Raw genomic sequence first — 18,150 nt, 5'->3', positions numbered from 1 at the left:
TGTTACACCAGCCTGTGAATGTGTCATTTTAACTAGTGAAATAGAATTATAGATTTTTTGAAGAATATTGTCTTACCTTATTAATATGATCCACTAGTGTGGTCTTCCTTATATTCCTGACACAAGGGGTATCTAAACATGTTAAATAAAGATTGGCAGGGATTAAGGCTGCACATTGGCTTGTAGGATTGCACTATAGAGGGTTGAAATCGACATAATTTTAGTCTTGACTGCACTACATTTAGGCAGCACACAGGTCACCTAAAATATTTGGATAAACCATAATCCAATGAGACTGCTTCATTCTTAGTCACATGACAGTTGACAAAAGAACGTACCTCTTGTTTCTAGCGAAAACATTTCGAGTAATGCATATCCACAAAGGTAGACTTGGCAACAATATAGCTTACACCAGGGATCATCAACTAGATTCAGACGATTTTTTTTTTGAGTGGATGGTCAGGTTGCGGGTGTTGTGTCGAAAATCTCCCCCCGGTCAGAATTCCCTCCCCATTTGCGTTCTTCATTGCTGCGACTTGCTTGCAAGTTGATCATTTGTATACTGTAGATTGATAGCAAGAAGCCCAAACAGATATAACATGTGTCTAAAACACAATACTTTCAAACCTTCCTTACAATTGTATACAATCACATACATATCTCGTATGGGTGGGAATACTGTACTTCGGAGCAGATTTCCAAAATTAAAATGTTTTTTTTTATAAAGTATTTTATGTCCAAATAAAATCACCTGCGTTCCGCTAGTTGGAGAACCCTGGCCTAAACTGTAATGTTAGCGGTCTATGATTTCGCAGGCGCTCTAGACACTCCAGTAGGACTCTAAAATGGCTATTTGCCCTGTTCAAAAGTAGTACACTATATAGGGTATAGGGTGCCATTTGGGTCTCAAACTTTAGTAACATTTACTCTAGCTCTCTTCAAAGCAAAGTTTATTGGTCGCGTACACAGATTTGCGGGTGCAGTGAAATGCTTATGGTACTAGCTCTTAAAAAATGCAGTAAAATGTCAAACAATTAAAATGTAAGGATACAAAAAAAAAAGACAAGAACGGCAGGGCAAATCTGATTAGCAAGCCAAATAGTCCTGTAGCAGTAAACACATGAAATCTATACATATGTACACCTGATTTACAGGTCAACCCTTTGCTATGAGACTCGAAATGTAGCTCAGGTGCATCCTGTTTCCATTGATCTTCCTTGAGATGTTTCTACAACTTGATTGGAATCCACCTTTGGAAAATTCAATTGATTGGACATGATTTGGAAAAGTACACACCTGTAAGGTCCCACAGTTGACAGTGCATGTCAGAGAAAAAAACAAGCCATGAGGGGAAAGTAATTGTCCGTAGAGCTCCAAGACAGGATTGTGTCGAGGCACAATTCTGGGGAAAGGTACCAAACATTTCTGCAGTATTGAAGGTCCCCAAGAACACAGTTGCCTCCATCATTCTTAAATGGAAGAACTTTGGAACCACCAAGACTCTTCCTAAAGCTGGCCGCCGACCAAACTGAGCAATCGGGGTAGAAGGGCCTTGGTCAGGGAGGTGACCAAGAACCCGATGGTCACTCTAACAGAGCTCCGGAGTTCCTCTGTGGAGATGGGAGAATCTTCCAGAGGGACAACCATTTCTGCAGCACTCCACCAATCGGGTCTTTATGGTAGAGTGGCCAGATGGAAGCCACTCCTCAGTAAAAGGCACATGACAGCCAGCTTGGAGTTTGCCAAAAGGCACCAAAAGACTATCAGACCATGAGAAACAAGGAAACCTGGCACCATCCCTACGGTGAAGCATGGTGGTGACAGCATCATGCTGTGGGGATGATGCTGGGGGACTGAGAGTTTAGTTAGGATTGAGGGAAAGATTATGGAGCAAAGTACAGAGAGATCCTTGATGAAAACCTGCTCTCAGGACCTCACCTTCCAACAGGACAGCAATCCTAAGCACATAGCCAAGACAAAGCAGGAGTGGCTTCGGGACAAGTCTTGAATGTCCTTGAGTGGCCCAGCCAGAGCCCGGACTTGAACCTGTTCAAACATCTCTGGAGAGACCTGAAAATAGCTGAGCAGTGACGCTCCCCATCCAACTTGACAGAGGTTGAGAGGATCTGCCGAGAAGAATGGGAGAAACTCACTAAATACAGGTGTCCCAAGCTTGTAGCGTCATACCCAAGAAGTCTCGAGGCTGTAATCGCTGACAACGGTGCTTCAACAAAGTACTAGGGTAAAGGGTCTGAATACTTATGTGATATTTTTGTATTTTATTTTTTATACAGTTGTAAATATATATATATATATTTAACCAATTTTAGAATAAGGGGTCTGGATACTTTCCGAATGGAATATGAGTAAGCTCTGTCAAGAATCCAGTGTATAAATAAATATGCTCTGTGTATAAACAGTGTCACTGAAATACAATGTACAGTAGGAGAAATGTAATATTATGATGTGCTACGTCGGTGATAAAGTATTTAAATAGACAGTGTGAAATGGGAAGTGACCAGTGGTTCTGTGTGTGTTTGTGTGTGTGTGTGTGTGTGTGTGTGTGTGTGTGCACGCGCATCACCTGGTAGACGGCTAGTGATGGCTGTTCAACAGTCTGATGGCCTAGTAATAGAAGCAGTCTCTGTCTTAGCTTTGGTGCCCATGTACGGTCTGTCTTTTGGACGGTAGCCGACAGAACAGTCCGTGGCTCGGATGGCTACGGTCCTTAATGATCTTATTGGCCAATACTTTGACACCGGGTGCCTTAGATGTCCTGGAGGGCAAGCAGCGTGCCCCTGGTAATGTCCGCACTACCTTCTGGAGAGCCATAATGCAGTTGAGGGCAGAGCAGTTACCCTGCCAGGTGGTGATGCAGCCCAACAGAATGCTCACAATGGTGCATCTGTAGAAGTTTGTGAGGGTCTTAGGGGCCCTGCCGAATTTCTTCAGCCACCACGATGTCGGTGTGCCGAGACCATTTCAGGTCCTCAGTGATGTACATGTCAAGGAACTTGAAGCGTTTGACCCTATCCAATCTTCTCGTGTCGCCTCTGTCTTTGCTTCTCCAGTGTTACCTTGAAAAATGAGGTCCCCATGGATCCCATGCGGTCTAGATCTACTGTTGTTGTTTGACGAGTGCTATGCCTTGAATGGTGACAAAAGGCCGCATTTTGTCCTGATTATGGTCGATGACTTGGCGATTGTAGACAGTGGGAACACAACCTTGCGCTAAGTTACAGTGATATAAACTGCAACAGGCTTTTTTATGTTCTTTCCCATGTCTCTAAGCATGGCTTTCCTGCATTACATATATACTTCTCATTTGTAGTTGTGATTCCAAACAAAAATGTACATCCTCGGAAGACAACATTCGATTCTATTCTTTTTTATTCTGACTTCTAATTCTTGCTGTGCTCTGTGCTCACCTTTTTAAAACACGACTAAAACGTATCTTTCCAGATGATGAGCCCAGCTGGGTGGTAATGTGTTGTGTTGTTGTGTTTGCAGGACCCCCAACATCGACATGCTGGTTCAGGAGGGGCTGACGCAGGACATCGCTGCGGCCCCCCTCTGTACGCCCAGCAGGGCAGCCTTCCTGACGGGCTGATACCCGATACGATCTGGTGAGGCGAGTCATAAACAACAAATCAAATGTTATATGTCATGTGCCATCACTAGCCGTCTACCAGGTGATGTTAATGTTAATGTTAAATGTTTACTGTGAAATAGTCAAAATAGTAACACAATAGCAATAAAATATACTACACAACAACAACAAGAGCTCAATGTGTAGCCTATCCTCCTGGGGTTTGACACAAAGCTTTGCTTAGTACTATAATTTGATCACTTAACAGATCACTAGCTAGTATTAATAGGCCTAACTAGTATTATGTGTTGTTAGGGATGCATTAGTTAGGCTATGTGGAGAGAACAGTTCATAGAACAGGATAACTAGCATGTTGACCACAATGCAGCAGGATGAAAAGTACATCATCATTCCACTGTATAATTTTATACTTTGTTACTCTCCCCACTTTGTGATTTCACATCAGTTTTTGATCCTATTTTTGTCTTGGGACAGTTAGGGGGTGTATATCATCTCTACTGCATCTGGCAGTCTTCCCAAAGAAGAAGTCACCTTTGCCAAGGTCGCCAAACGGCAGGGCTACGAGACTGCTCTCATAGGTGAGCCAAAGTGCTCTCCTTTGTTACTATTCAAGTGTCTTTAGGTCCATGAAAAACTCTACATATAACCCATTTATTATCGTCATGAGTATGTATCAATACACTCTGGGAATAGGGAACACGCAGAAGCAGTGGCAGTTAATTTGATTGGTTGCAGCGATGTGTCTGTTTTGTTGTTTGAAGGGTTTTTTCAATTCTGACTGTATCAGCTGCATGATTGATTTGAACTGTATAATAGCTTTCGCACTCGTTATTGGCTTCTCAATGGTTGCACAGACAAAGTACATTCACATGTGAGTTGACATTCAACGTCTTTGATATGCAACATGCCTCACAGGCTTTTCAGTAACCCGTGTTGACATATTATTACATGTCATCCTTTTCATCATCAGCCTTTTTCCTCCACTGCTTGAACCACGTCATGTGTTTTCTTTCAAGGCCGTTGTTCTTTAAAGATGCCTTAAAGTTGCCAGTTTATATGGTTCATCACCTGCCCCTTCTCTCCACTGTAGGAAAATGGCACCGTGGTCTTAACTGTGAGAGGAACGACGACTACTGTCACCACCCCAGTGCTCACGGCTTCCACCACTTCTACGGTATAACCCTGACCTAACTACGTGACTGTCAGCCCGGCCGCGGCTCCATCTTTACCAATGTCCAAGCACGCACACCCTTCGAGGTGATGTGCAGTCTACAATACATGTCGAGGAGGTACACTGTTTTGGTTGAACCTTTTAGAATGGTTGGGAGCGTGTGTAGAGTGTCTTCTCCATCTGCATTGCTTGCTGTTTGGGGTTTTAAGCTGGGTTACTGCTGATGTAAAAAGGTTTTTCTAAATACATTAGATTCGTCTACAGTTTACTCTCCATTAGTCAGCACCTCTACGGCCGTTTTGGGGTGTGCTTCAGCTCATGCTTTTTACTACAGTGTTGCGTTGAGTATTTGAACTTTTATTTATGTATCCTGGTGTAGCATGCGGTCACGGATCTGTTTCTGCTCTTGCCAACTCCATTGCTGTCACTGTCAAGTCAAACAAAGTGATAAGGAGTTGGCATGATGGCATAAACAGACTGGTAGCCGGACTAGTTTTAATGTCGTTTGTTGTATGTAGTTTGTTTGACCTTTTAGCTAAAACAAAGAAAGTTGTCCCTCAGGGATATAGGATAGTACATATTCTCAACTCTACCCTACAAGACCCTGGGAGTGGGTGTGGCTACCATGACCTTCCTGCATGCGCGGGGCGTGGTCACCGCATGGAGGAAACTGGTGCTGAGGGTGGTGGCATTGGTGGGCGCTGTGGCGGCCATCTATGGTACGTTCGTTGCCAACTTCCCCGACTTCAGCTGCTTTCTGATGAGGAACCGGGAGGTGGACGAGCAGCCGTATGTCTCAGAGAACCTGACCCAGAGAATGACAGATGAAGCACAGAACTTTTGAGAAAGGTGTGTGTTGAGTTTTTTAAATGTATATTTCCCCTACTACATGATAGATTGAGACAGAATAGAAGCCAAATCAAGTGTTTGTGTGTGCGTGAGTGTGTTTGATTATTGTTTATTTATGTCTTGCGTGTGGGACGAAACTCTAAAGGGCATGTAAGGAAAGCGTGTGTAAAGGGTTGGTGACATAGGTGACTGTGTCTGTAAAATGAAAGCATACTGTACACGGTAGTTTCCATTGTTGTCATACAATTATTTTGTGTGTTTACTATTTTGACAGGAACTCTGCACTACCCTTCCTGTTGTTCTTCTCCTTCATCCAAGTGCACACGGCCATGTTTGCATCGCCAGCCTTTCAGGGGACCAGTCAGCACGGTATCTATGGAAACACAATCCAGGAAGTAGACTGGAGTGTAGGTAAGACTTGATATTTACTCTATATTTCTGTATGGCTTTCTTTTTTTATGTCCAATAAGTTATAAGGTTGCAAGATTTGAAATGTCCACACTAATTATATTTAAAAGGTTGGAAGATTTGATTGGATTTGACCTATTATGTCCTGTTTCATAACATCTGTTCGTAGGTCAGCTCATGCAGACTCTGGACCGGTTGAACCTGAGGGAGAACACACTGGTTTACCTGACCTCAGACCAGCTGGCGCACCTTGAGGAGATCACAGTCCGGGGGGAGGTGCACAGAGGCTGGAATGGCATATAGAAAGGTACAGTCTGTAACAGCTTCAAAAGAACAGGTCAACAGAGGCCGAACAGCCAGATGTCAAATTTTCGGTTAAAACAATATTTTTTGTTAATAGGTTACTTTTTTTTTTATAGGAGTAAAAATACTCAACCTAAGAAGTGCAGGTGCAGAGAGGCTTTAGTTTGCATCTGCTGTGGTTTAGTAGGGTATATTAATAGGAATGTAAATGGGAAGTCAGAACCAGTCAATGTATAGAATAGAATAGTAGATTACTAGATAAATTGCTCAGATTATCTAAATGTCCTCATGCATAAGAGACGAGGCGTTTCCATGAAAGGTTCTGGTAAGCCTTATATTTCAGTCGAGTGATAAAGGACTTCCCATATTCTCAGTCCTCAGAAAGTGCTTCGATCTGTCTCTGTGCAGTAGGGAAATCCACCAACTGGGAGGGGAGGGATCCAAGTTCCAGGACTGCTCCGTTGGACTGGGATGTTACCTGCAGGGAAAGACATTGATGAACCCACCAGCAACATGGACATCTTCCCTACTGTGATGAAGCTAGCCGGAGGGACGGCACTGGGGGACAGGTGGGTGCTGTGAAATTGCTGAGGTCTGAGGGGCATTGTTTGTTCAAGTACTTCTATCTATTCCTATGGTTAAGTCCAAAGCACGAGAAGGGTTTTCTAGCAGCCTCGTCTGTCAGTCAAAACTACAGCGTTTGGAATCTAGGTCACCATAGAAATGATATGCACTTTCAGTGCTCTGAATCACCCCCTAACTAGAGACATTATATTCACAATAGGTGTCAAAAGGGACCCGCTAGAAAAAATCTCTGCTAATGAAAAAACGGATCAGGCTGATCTAAACCTTTGATCAAAGGTTTTCAAGGGCCTTTGAGGTCTCTCTGCCTACGCAAAGGATCATTCCTACAGCGTGCTCCATTTCTGTGTCTCAGAGATAATCTATTGTGTGTGTGTGTGTTTGTGTGTGTCTTCTCTTCCTAGAGTGATAGACGGTCATGACCTCATACCCCTGCTGCAGGGGAAAGTTGAGAGATCAAAGCACGAGTTTCTCTTCCATTACTGTAACGCCTACCTCAACGTTGTCAGGTGGCAGACTCCCAACAGTAAGTCCACATTTCCAATGTAATAGTTTTAAGAATGCAATGTAATTACTGTAACACTGCTGCTAATTACTGTAATTACTGCTGCTAATCATGATTAAGAATTCCAATGTTTTTTGTAAGCAAGGTAACCTGTCTAGGACTGGGGTTAGGGTTAGCGGAATCCCCCCCCCCCCTGCAACAGCCAGTGAAAGTGCAGGGCGTCAAATTCAAAACAACAAAAATCTCATAATTACAATTCCTCAAGCATGCAAGTATTTTACACCATTTTAAAGATAAAATTCTCGTTAATCCAGCCACAGTGTCTGATTTCAAAAGGGATTTACAGAGAAAGCACCACAAACGATTATGTTCGGTCACCACCAAGCCACAGAAAAACACAGCAATTTTTCCAGCCAAAGAGAGGAGTCACAAAAAGCAGAAATGGAGATAGAATGAATCACTAACCTTTGATGATCTCCATCAGATGACACTCATAGGACTTCATGTTACACAATACATGTATGTTTTGTTTGATAAAGTTCATATTTATATAAAAAAAATCTGAGTTTACATTGGCACGTTAAAGTTCAGTAGTTCTAAAACATGCAGTGATTGTGCAGAGAGCCACATCAAATTACAGAAATGCTCATAATAAACATTGATAAAGATACGATTTTTATACATGGAACTTTAGATAAACTTCTCCTTAATGCAACCGCTGTGTGAGATTTTAAAAAACTTTACGGAGAAAGCAAACCATGCAATAATCTGAGTACAGCCTTTAGACAAACAATTTAGCCAAAAAGATACCCGCCATATTGGGTAGTCAACATTACTCAGAAATAGCATTTTAAATATTTACTTCCCTTTGATGATCTTCATCAGAATGCACTCCCAGGAATCCCAGTTCCACCATAAATGTTTGATTTGTTCAACAATGTTCATCAGTTATGTCCAACTATCTTCTTTTGTTACGGTGTTTGGTAAATAAATTCAAAAGCGCGTTCAGGTTGCGCCGAACGTTGGACGAAAAGTTTTAAAAAGTTCCGTTACATCCCGTAGAAACATGTCAAACTAAGTATGGAATCAATCTTTAGGATGTTTTTAACATAAAACTTCATTAATGTTTCAACCGGACAATTCCTTTGCCTGTACAAATGAAGTGGAACGTAGCTACCTTTCACGTGAGCGCGCCAGACCGAGGCTGTGGCACTCTGCCAGACCACTCACTCAAAGAGCTCTTATGAGCCCCTCCTTTAGAGTAGAATCCTCAAAACAGGTTCTAAATACTATTGACATCTCGGGGAAGCCTTGGGAAGTGAAACATAACTAATATCCCACTGTATCTTCAATGGGGGCTGAGTTGAAAAACTTCAGAAAATCAGTGGGAAACCTCAGATTTCCCACTTCCTGGTTGGAGTTCTGTTGTACTCACAGACATCAACAGTTTTAGAAACTTCAGAGTGTTTTCTATCCAAATTTACTAATTATATCCAAGCTGATTATATCCAAGCTACCCAATACTGCCCCCTACCCCAAAGAAGTTAACTTGAAAAGTAAACTACTATGGTGGTTGTAATTCATTGTAAATCTTTAAGGTTATTCAAAATGGAAGGTGTTCTTTTTCACTCCGGACTTCTACCCCGAGAACGGGACAGCCTGCATGCATACCCATGCCTGTTTCTGCACCGCATCCTACGTGACCTACCATGACCCCCCTTTGTTCTTTGACCTCTCCTGCAAACCCCTCGGAGACCATGCCCCTGACCCCAGACACGGAACCCGCCTTCCACTCGGTCATGGAGGAGATCCGGGTTGCAGTGGCCTTCCATAAGGAGTCCATCACCCCCGTTCAGGACCAGCTCGCCCCGGGACACATCCTATGGAAGCCTTGCCTGCAGCCCTGCTGCTCCTCCCTTTCCCAGCTCTGCAGGTGTGAGAGAGATGGTGGGAGAGACGGCCACCGGAGCACTGCAGCAGCAGACTCTCCACAGGACCAGCTTATCATCGCTGCGGGGAGGGTAACGTAGGAACCCAGAACCAATCTTTTAGAATGTATGTAAACAAAATCTGAGAGAGACAAACAGCAGGGAAAATACCCCCATTTTAACTGGACTTGTTGGTAGAAGTAACCTGGATCTACTTTATGTGTGTGTGTGTGACCTCACTGGGTGATCCATAATAACAGACTTTTTAGTGTTTGTCCTCTCAGGAACACCAGTAAAACATACAGTAAATTGTGTCACCTATGCTTGCTCCCTGAGGGGTTTATGCAGATGCTGCTATTTGGACTAACATGTCATTTTAAAGCACTTTGTGACAAAAGGGAGCAATATGAATCAAATGTGATTGTTGAGGCCAGCAACTCAGTGCACTGATTAGCACAAGGTCCAACTCAAGTTGAATTTCTAGTTTTATCCTCCGGGGTGCTACAATAACCCTGTGTTACCCTTGTAGGTTACCGATGATCATTTAATCACTGTTCATCATTTAGACACTACAGGGCCTCTGTAAAAGGCATCTGCACATCCAAGAAGCAATGGAACTGAGTGGGCAACCGACATGAAAAGACATGGCTGTATTAACGAATAGAGCTGTATTAAGATGTTCAGTAGAGCTGCCGTGTCTAATGCCAACAGTCAGTACAGAGTCCCTGAGCCACACATGGCTCATCCCCCTGTGGCCACAGCCAGCCGTAAATCTTCATCACCCAGACTAGCTTTAAGCTTGGCTCTTCATTTGATCTCAAATTTCAGTGACGTTTAGTTAATATGTATCTTAGTCTCCTGTTAACTCTATATCCAGCAGTCTATTTGTCACCAACTGCCATTAGCAAATCTCTGAATATTAAGGAGTGCTCTCTCCCCTGTTTAGTCATTTACAGTATATGATGGATGCTGAATTCGCATTCCCACACCAGCTACAACAGCACTACTGTTGCTACTAATAACTACCAGCACCAACTACAGAACGACAGCCACTATCACTAGAACTGGGATTGATATTCTACTTGACTGATATTCTGACATTGTGTATAAATCTAATTATTTTCCTCCATCCATGGCCCTGTAATCACGGTGGCTGATCATTATTGGATCCATCCACAACAGAGAGAGTTTGGCAGTGATAGAAGCCAGCTCTTTATCTTTTCTTTGACTCGGGACTACGTCCCAAATGGCACCCTATTCCCTACATTGTGCACCACTTTTGACCAGTGGCCAGGGCTCTGGTCAAAAGTGGTGCACTATTTAGAGTGCCATTTGGGACGTAGCTCCCGTGTGTCGGCTTGGCCACTGGTCCGTCACATCCAGCCCAGCCTCTATGCTCCCGGACGCCAGAGAAGTGGAGCGCAGCAGAGTTTTCCTCAGAGGAGAAAACCTAAACAATATTAAACCATACGCCAGGGAATCTATGTCCCCAGGTGTTAATTACAACTGTGGACAAAAAATTGGCCTAATTATTAACAACAGCAGGGAGGCTGGATAGCGGTAGGAAAACACCATGGTTACTTCACTTTAGTGTGTGGATGGTAAATCCTGTTTACTTACAGGACTGTATGGCCTAGTTTGTGATGTACAACTGATGTACAATTAATTGAAACACTGATTGTGACATAACAGATATTTTTATGATTGGACAAAAATGTTTACATAGTCATTATGTGGTTTCTGATCAAGCTAAATCTCAGCTTTAGTGTACAGATCAGCTCTTTGCCCTCATGCTGACGAGTGTACAGTGCTAAACGTTATTTATTTCAACTCATCCAAGTCTTTTTGGACAATTATGCTTTTATCAGTCACATTTGGTAAGTAGTTATGATAATTCAGCCTTGTCGTGTTACTAGATGCAGATATGGTTCTTCAATGTTTTGGGGTTAGACTATTTCAGCAATTGCTACTGGATTTAAAGACCGCGAGTCATTTAAACAGAGCACATTTTGCCTTGGTTTCTATCCAGGCATGAAGAAGAAGTATCCTCAGAAGATCCGAAGGGAGGTGTGTGTAATGAGTGTGTGTGAGTTCAACCACCGGGGGGAGAAGATCTCTTGAACACAGTGCACGCCGATACCCGAGGACCGGAGGAAGTTAAATGGTTCCTCAGGTGGAGAGAAGAACGTGCAGAGTTCAAACAACCATTTCTATGGTATCATCAAAGGGGTACTCCATTCTTGTCCTGGAGGAGATGAAGGACCTCCGCTAGGATAGCGTGACGCCACTGCCCGTTATATTATGTACTTCCGTGAAGAGCCCTACTGATTTCCCCACCGCCTGCCACGACTGGCTCAGGGGTAATGGATCGCTGCTGAAAATTGATGGTGAGGCGTGTTCAAAGACTGATTTTCACCGAGTTACCTCACATGAGATATATAGTTACATGCAGTTGGCTGATATTCCAACGTCTCCTCGGATTATAGAGTAGCTATTACTGTTGATTTCATGGGCTACAGTGGATTTGCAAAGAGAAAATTATACATTTTACTTGAATTATTGTATTTTTATTTTACACACTTTAAAATCTAAAATAAACAATGTGATTACACCATATTTACAAGAACAAAACACTATAATAAAAATAATACTCAATTGAAATACAACACTACTGGATCCAGTTTTCGTTCTTCAGAAACCTCACTGCATCGTCATGACCCTCTTTACAATACTGGTTCATCCTTTCCTCTAACGGAGGGAATAAGGACTGGTTTAACCTGATGATGTTCTCTTTGGAAAACTGAGGGATAAAAACAACACAAAACATCAACAAAAACACCAACAAAATCAAAAGCAATTTTAAATACCGCAAAAGAATTGTCCAGGCAAAATGATGTGCAAAACCATACAATGAATGCAATACACACTTGTTGAAGATGTGTACTGTCTATCCCTGTGAACATGTAATCAAACGGTGATCATACTCACCATTACGTCCATGTTGGCCAGTTTGAGGTGGAGGTTCATGAGCCCTCTGTGTTTTGGGCAGATGTCTTGGGGACCTGCGAAGGGGGAGACTGTGATGGTACGTCCCTCTGGCAGGATGGGGAGACTATCCGTGAATCCCCCGTCAATCCATTTCTGAAGGATGTGTGTTACAGTTAAGTTGATAGATTTTCAGTTATAAACAAACAAAATAAGTAACAGTAAGCTCGTAATGGATAACATCCATGGGTTGAGTTTGAGATGCAGTTCAAGTTATTACCTGTCCTTGCCATTCCACCGGTTTGATTCCAGCATAGACGGGCACAAAACTACTGGCCAAGAGTGCCTTCAATTAAAAGAAGCAAAGGCTAGGTCAGACCTAATCCTAAAATATGTAGCGAAAGAGATTTGTAAAGGTTCCTCGACCCACACATATTGTTAGATATGCATTGCTCTGTCACTTGACTGGCTAAAGAACTGACCCAACAATGCAGTGTATCAGGGGGAAAACAATGGCCATGCTCCTCAAACATTTGCGACAACATTTTGTGTTAAAGCCAAGGTACAGTAATATAATCTGCTCAGGCTTGTGGCCGGCTACCTTTATGAGGTCCTCCCTGGAGGCAAAGCTGGACACGATGGTGTTCTTGCCACTTTTTGAATGTGTTATAGAGATGTGAAGGCGATTGCCTGCTTTAATGTGGGCATTGCCAGGCAGAAACTCCTCGATTCCCTCCCTGGGGAGAACAAAGGGACAGATGCTTTTTTGTCATGTTTTTAATAATGAATTTAACTACACTGTACGGCTATATAATAAAACATGCACTTATTACACGATCTGCTGGCTGTGGAATGCGTGCACTTAATGAAGATACAAACGCAACCATTGTTCAGTTCTATAGCCTTAGGTTTAATTTACTCCCACAAATGAATAGCTCCAGTTATCTAGACGTGGCTTTAACGCAAAGAAATACACGGTGTACAAAGCATTATGAACACTTATTCCCATTCAACCCAACCAACTGGCTCTCTGTGTTTCCGCCTGTCTAACTATGTGTGCATATGCATCTGAATATGACTGTTCTATACACTGAGTATACAACACATGAAGAACACTTGCTTTGTCACTTATTAAATCCACGTCAATCAGTGTTGATGAAGGGGAGGAGACAGGTTAAAGATGGATTTTCTTTTGCCACCTAAAGGACATGAAGCCAACTTGACACAATTGTGAGAAGCACTGTAAGTCAAGATGGGCTATGCTTTCGACAACTTGTAGAGGGGGGTGCAGCTCAATACTATGGTGTTCCTAATCTTGGTATATTCAGTGTATAGCTCTCTCAGAGTTAGTGACTACCTGAGTGTAAGCATGAAGTTATATCCAGGAGTCACAGCTCCAAACCTCTGGCTTCTGACATCTTTCGCAAATCTGAAGGTAAACTCTTTGACACTCTATTGGAAAAAGACCAAATGCATCAACCAGCAGTAGGACTAAACACAACAGTAATGTACAAGGAAAAGAAGAAAGAAGAATAGGCTGATGATGATGATGAAGACCTTACTATCTTACCTGTAGTTTGTCTGGAGCAGTGACCATCACTGCAGCCACCAGAGCTCCAGCAGATGCCCCTGCACATGCCCTGAGAGAGCTCACCAGCTTGTCTCCGTGTCTCAGGATGGCTCCACATGCGCCCAGTTGGTAGATACCCAGGAATCCACACGCAGCAAAAGAAAGGTTCACCACTGGCACTGTCATCTCTATAAAGAGAACATAGATAGCATTATTCATTGAATAAACTAGGTCAATTGACAAACATAGCTACTGTAACTTCACCAGTGAAATATCGTGTAAAAGCCTAATCAAATCCATATTAGCACAGTGGAATGTCGTAGCTAGATAACTGCATGGGGCAGGCAGCACTAGTAAATCTGATGTGGGAAACTAGTAGGCTAGGCTGAACAACATACGTAGTAGGCTTATTCACTCATTACAGAGGCAGTCGAACTAATACTGTAAACTACAACAAGTCCCCCTGCACGTTAATAACGAGGTGTAGCATTCAAGGTTTATCTACACACACATAAAAAAAAGCTTCCTTACCGTTTATGGTGGGATTATGGTTTTAGAAACAATTGCAGTAAACTAAAATGCTTATTCTGCACTACTTTACAAATACGATGGCAATGTAAAGAAGTGCTTGATCCGTGCTTTACTTCCGGGTTTTCCGCGCTGTTTCAAAATAAAAGCCTACAACGATTTACAAAACTATCCGTTGAAATACGGTGAAATTGACTAAACCTGTAAGAAAACATTGGGATACATGGTCTGGTTTGTGTTTGTGCAATAAAAAGTGGAATGTCTACTGAACAAATTATACTTTGACGTCTATAGAAGCAGCTGAGCTACAATAATGCATATTTGTCCCGGTATCTTCCAGCGCATGTGTTCCGGCTTCAGGCAAACACGCTGCGGTCTTGGGCCCGTTGCGAACCACGCATTTACACTTTATGACTTTAAAATGCGAAACACTCTTAAAACTCTAGCCCCACAGTGGACAAGTCATAATACCCATAAAACCCAGCAAAAACAGATTTTTTTCCCATAGAGGATTTTAGAACCACTTCAAACAAGGTATGTGTTTCATGGCTTTCCCTGGCGTGACGTTTTGATAACTCTGTAAATCTCTCTCTGACAAGGTGACTTTTATCAATATATTCGGCTCAATTTACTCTCAGATTCGAAAATACTATTAGCATCAAAGTAGACATGCAAGACTACAAATCCCTCCAAGCTCCTGTAAATCTGGCACATGCATTTCAGTGGAGGCTGCTAAGGGGAGGAAGGCTCATAATAATGGCTGGAATGGTGCAAATGGAATGGCATCAAACACATGGAAACAATTAATGAACATGCACGCTAAAGAAGCCTTTCTACGGACTCTGAAAAACACCAACAGAAAGATGCCCAGGCTCCCTGCTCATCTGCATGAACGTGCCTTAGGCATGCTGCAAGGAGGCATGAGGACTGCAGATGTGGCCAGTGCAATAAGTTGCAATGTTCCGTACAGTGAGACGCCTAAGACAGCGCTACATCCTCGCAGTGGCACACCACGTGTAACAACACCTGCACAGGATCGGTACATCCGAACATCACACCTGGGGGACAGGCACAGGATGGCAACAACAACTGCCCGAGTTGCACCAGGAACGCACAATCCCTCCATCAGTGCTCAGACTGTCCACAATAGGCTGAGAGAGGCTGGACTGACAGCTTGTAGGCTTGTTGTAAAGGCAGTTCCTCACCAGACATCACCAGACATCACCGACTACTTTGCCTATGGGCACAAACCCACCCTCGATGGACCAGACAGGAATGGCAAAAAGTGCTTTTCACTTGACGAGTTGCGGCTTTGTCTCACCAGGGGTGATGGTTGGATTCAAGTTTATTGACGAAGGAATGAGCGTTACACTGAGGCCTGTACTCTGGAGTGGGATCGATTTGAAGGTGGAGGGTCCGTCATGGTCTGGGGCGGTGTGTTACAGCATCATCGGACCAAGCTTGTTGTCATTATAGACAATCTCAACGCCTGCAGGCTCATCCTGACATGACCCTCTAGCATGACAATGCCACCAGCCATACTCCTCGTTCTGTGCTTGATTTCCTGCAAGACAGGAATGTCAGTGTTCTGCCATGGCCAGTGAAGAGCCCGGATCTCAATCACATTGAGTACTTCTGAGACCTGTTTGATCGGAGGGTGATTCCACCCAGAAATGTCCAGGAACTTGCAGGTGACAAATATGGTGCAGTCCATGAGGAAGAGATGCACTGCAGTACTTAATGCAGCTGGTGGCCACACCAGATGCTGACTGTTACTTTTGATTTTGACCCCCCCCCCTTTGTTCAGGGACACATTATTATTCAATTTCTGTTAGTCACATGTCTGTGGAACTTGTTCAGTTCATGTCTCAGTTGTTGAATCTTGTTATGTTCATACAAATATTTACACATGTTAAGTTTGCAGGAAATAAACGCAGTTGACAGTGAAAGGACGTTTCTTTTTTGCTGAGTTTATACTTTAATAATTGATTCATTAGCCAATTGTTGACATAGTCCCAAAATGTTTAGCTTGTCAGCAATCAAGTTTTCAAGATATGTAAATGTCAAAATACAGAAATCATCCCTGTATGATGCATTTTGCATTATATGATACTGCGTTTTTAATGTACAGTATGTTCATACGATATCTGGTTGACTATCAAAATCGATGATGGCCTCCTGGAGGTCAGGCCCCCCAAAAGGTTTAGGGTGGCCCCCTGGAGGTTCCCTTCGTGCCCGGTCAGTAATTCAGCCATGATTACTACAAGGTTTAGAAAGCTGGTTTACATTTACATTACATTTACATTTAAGTCATTTAGCAGACGCTCTTATCCAGAGCGACTTACAAATTGGTGCATTCACCTTATGACATCCATTAGAACAGTCACTTTACAATAGTGCATCTAAATCTTAAAGGGGGGGGGGGGTGAGAAGGATTACTTATCCTATCCTAGGTATTCCTTAAAGAGGTGGGGTTTCAGGTGTCTCCGGAAGGTGGTGATTGACTCCGCTGTCCTGGCGTCGTGAGGGAGTTTGTTCCACCATTGGGGGGCCAGAGCAGTGAACAGTTTTGACTGGGCTGAGCGGGAACTGTACTTCCTCAGTGGTAGGGAGGCGAGCAGGCCAGAGGTGGATGAACGCAGTGCCCTTGTTTGGGTGTAGGGCCTGATCAGAGCCTGGAGGTACTGAGGTGCCGTTCCCCTCACAGCTCCGTAGGCAAGCACCATGGTCTTGTAGCGGATGCAAGCTTCAACTGGAAGCCAGTGGAGAGAGCGGAGGAGCGGGGTGACGTGAGAGAACTTGGGAAGGTTGAACACCAGACGGGCTGCGGCGTTCTGGATGAGTTGTAGGGGTTTAATGGCACAGGCAGGGAGCCCAGCCAACAGCGAGTTGCAGTAATCCAGACGGGAGATGACAAGTGCCTGGATTAGGAGCTGCGCCGCTTCCTGTGTGAGGCAGGGTCGTACTCTGCGGATGTTGTAGAGCATGAACCTACAGGAACGGGCCACCGCCTTGATGTTAGTTAAGAACGACAGGGTGTTGTCCAGGATCACGCCAAGGTTCTTAGCGCTCTGGGAGGAGGACACAATGGAGTTGTCAACCGTGATGGCAAGATCATGGAACGGGCAGTCCTTCCCCGGGAGGAAGAGCAGCTCCGTCTTGCCGAGGTTCAGCTTGAGGTGGTGATCCGTCATCCACACTGATATGTCTGCCAGACATGCAGAGATGCGATTCGCCACCTGGTCATCAGAAGGGGGAAAGGAGAAGATTAATTGTGTGTCGTCTGCATAGCAATGATAGGAGAGACCATGTGAGGTTATGACAGAGCCAAGTGACTTGGTGTATAGCGAGAATAGGAGAGGGCCTAGAACAGAGCCCTGGGGGACACCAGTGGTGAGAGCGCGTGGTGAGGAGACAGATTCTCGCCACGCCACCTGGTAGGAGCGACCTGTCAGGTAGGACGCAATCCAAGCGTGGGCCGCGCCGGAGATGCCCAACTCGGAGAGGGTGGAGAGGAGGATCTGATGGTTCACAGTATCGAAGGCAGCCGATAGGTCTAGAAGGATGAGAGCAGAGGAGAGAGAGTTAGCTTTAGCAGTGCGGAGCGCCTCCGTGATACAGAGAAGAGCAGTCTCAGTTGAATGACTAGTCTTGAAACCTCAAAAACATTATTTTTGAGAGAAATGATGAAGTGTAACCAATACCTCCCAA

General features: G+C 43.8%; 1 protein-coding gene and 1 pseudogene across 1 annotated transcript; one reads left to right on the top strand and one right to left on the bottom strand.

Annotated features, from left to right (window-relative positions):
* Positions 1–3,085: 3,085 nt before the first annotated feature.
* On the top strand, positions 3,086–11,457 carry LOC118363135 (steryl-sulfatase-like; annotated as a pseudogene).
* A 444-nt stretch (positions 11,458–11,901) lies between these two features.
* Positions 11,902–14,846, bottom strand: pnpla4 (patatin-like phospholipase domain containing 4). Its single transcript, XM_035744893.2, has 7 exons — positions 14,443–14,846; positions 13,912–14,099; positions 13,699–13,793; positions 12,943–13,078; positions 12,622–12,687; positions 12,345–12,497; positions 11,902–12,156 (listed from the first exon to the last, which is right to left on the bottom strand). Exons 2-7 carry the CDS (start codon positions 14,095–14,097, stop codon positions 12,025–12,027), a joined length of 768 nt encoding a protein of 255 aa, XP_035600786.1. The 5' UTR covers positions 14,098–14,099; positions 14,443–14,846; the 3' UTR covers positions 11,902–12,024.
* Between the last annotated feature and the right edge of the window lie 3,304 nt (positions 14,847–18,150).

The sequence above is a fragment of the Oncorhynchus keta genome, chromosome 30 (genome assembly GCF_023373465.1).
Source record: "Oncorhynchus keta strain PuntledgeMale-10-30-2019 chromosome 30, Oket_V2, whole genome shotgun sequence".
NCBI lineage: Eukaryota > Metazoa > Chordata > Actinopteri > Salmoniformes > Salmonidae > Oncorhynchus > Oncorhynchus keta.
The sequence above is the reverse complement of the archived record's forward strand: the minus strand, read 5'-3'. Positions and strand labels throughout refer to the sequence as shown.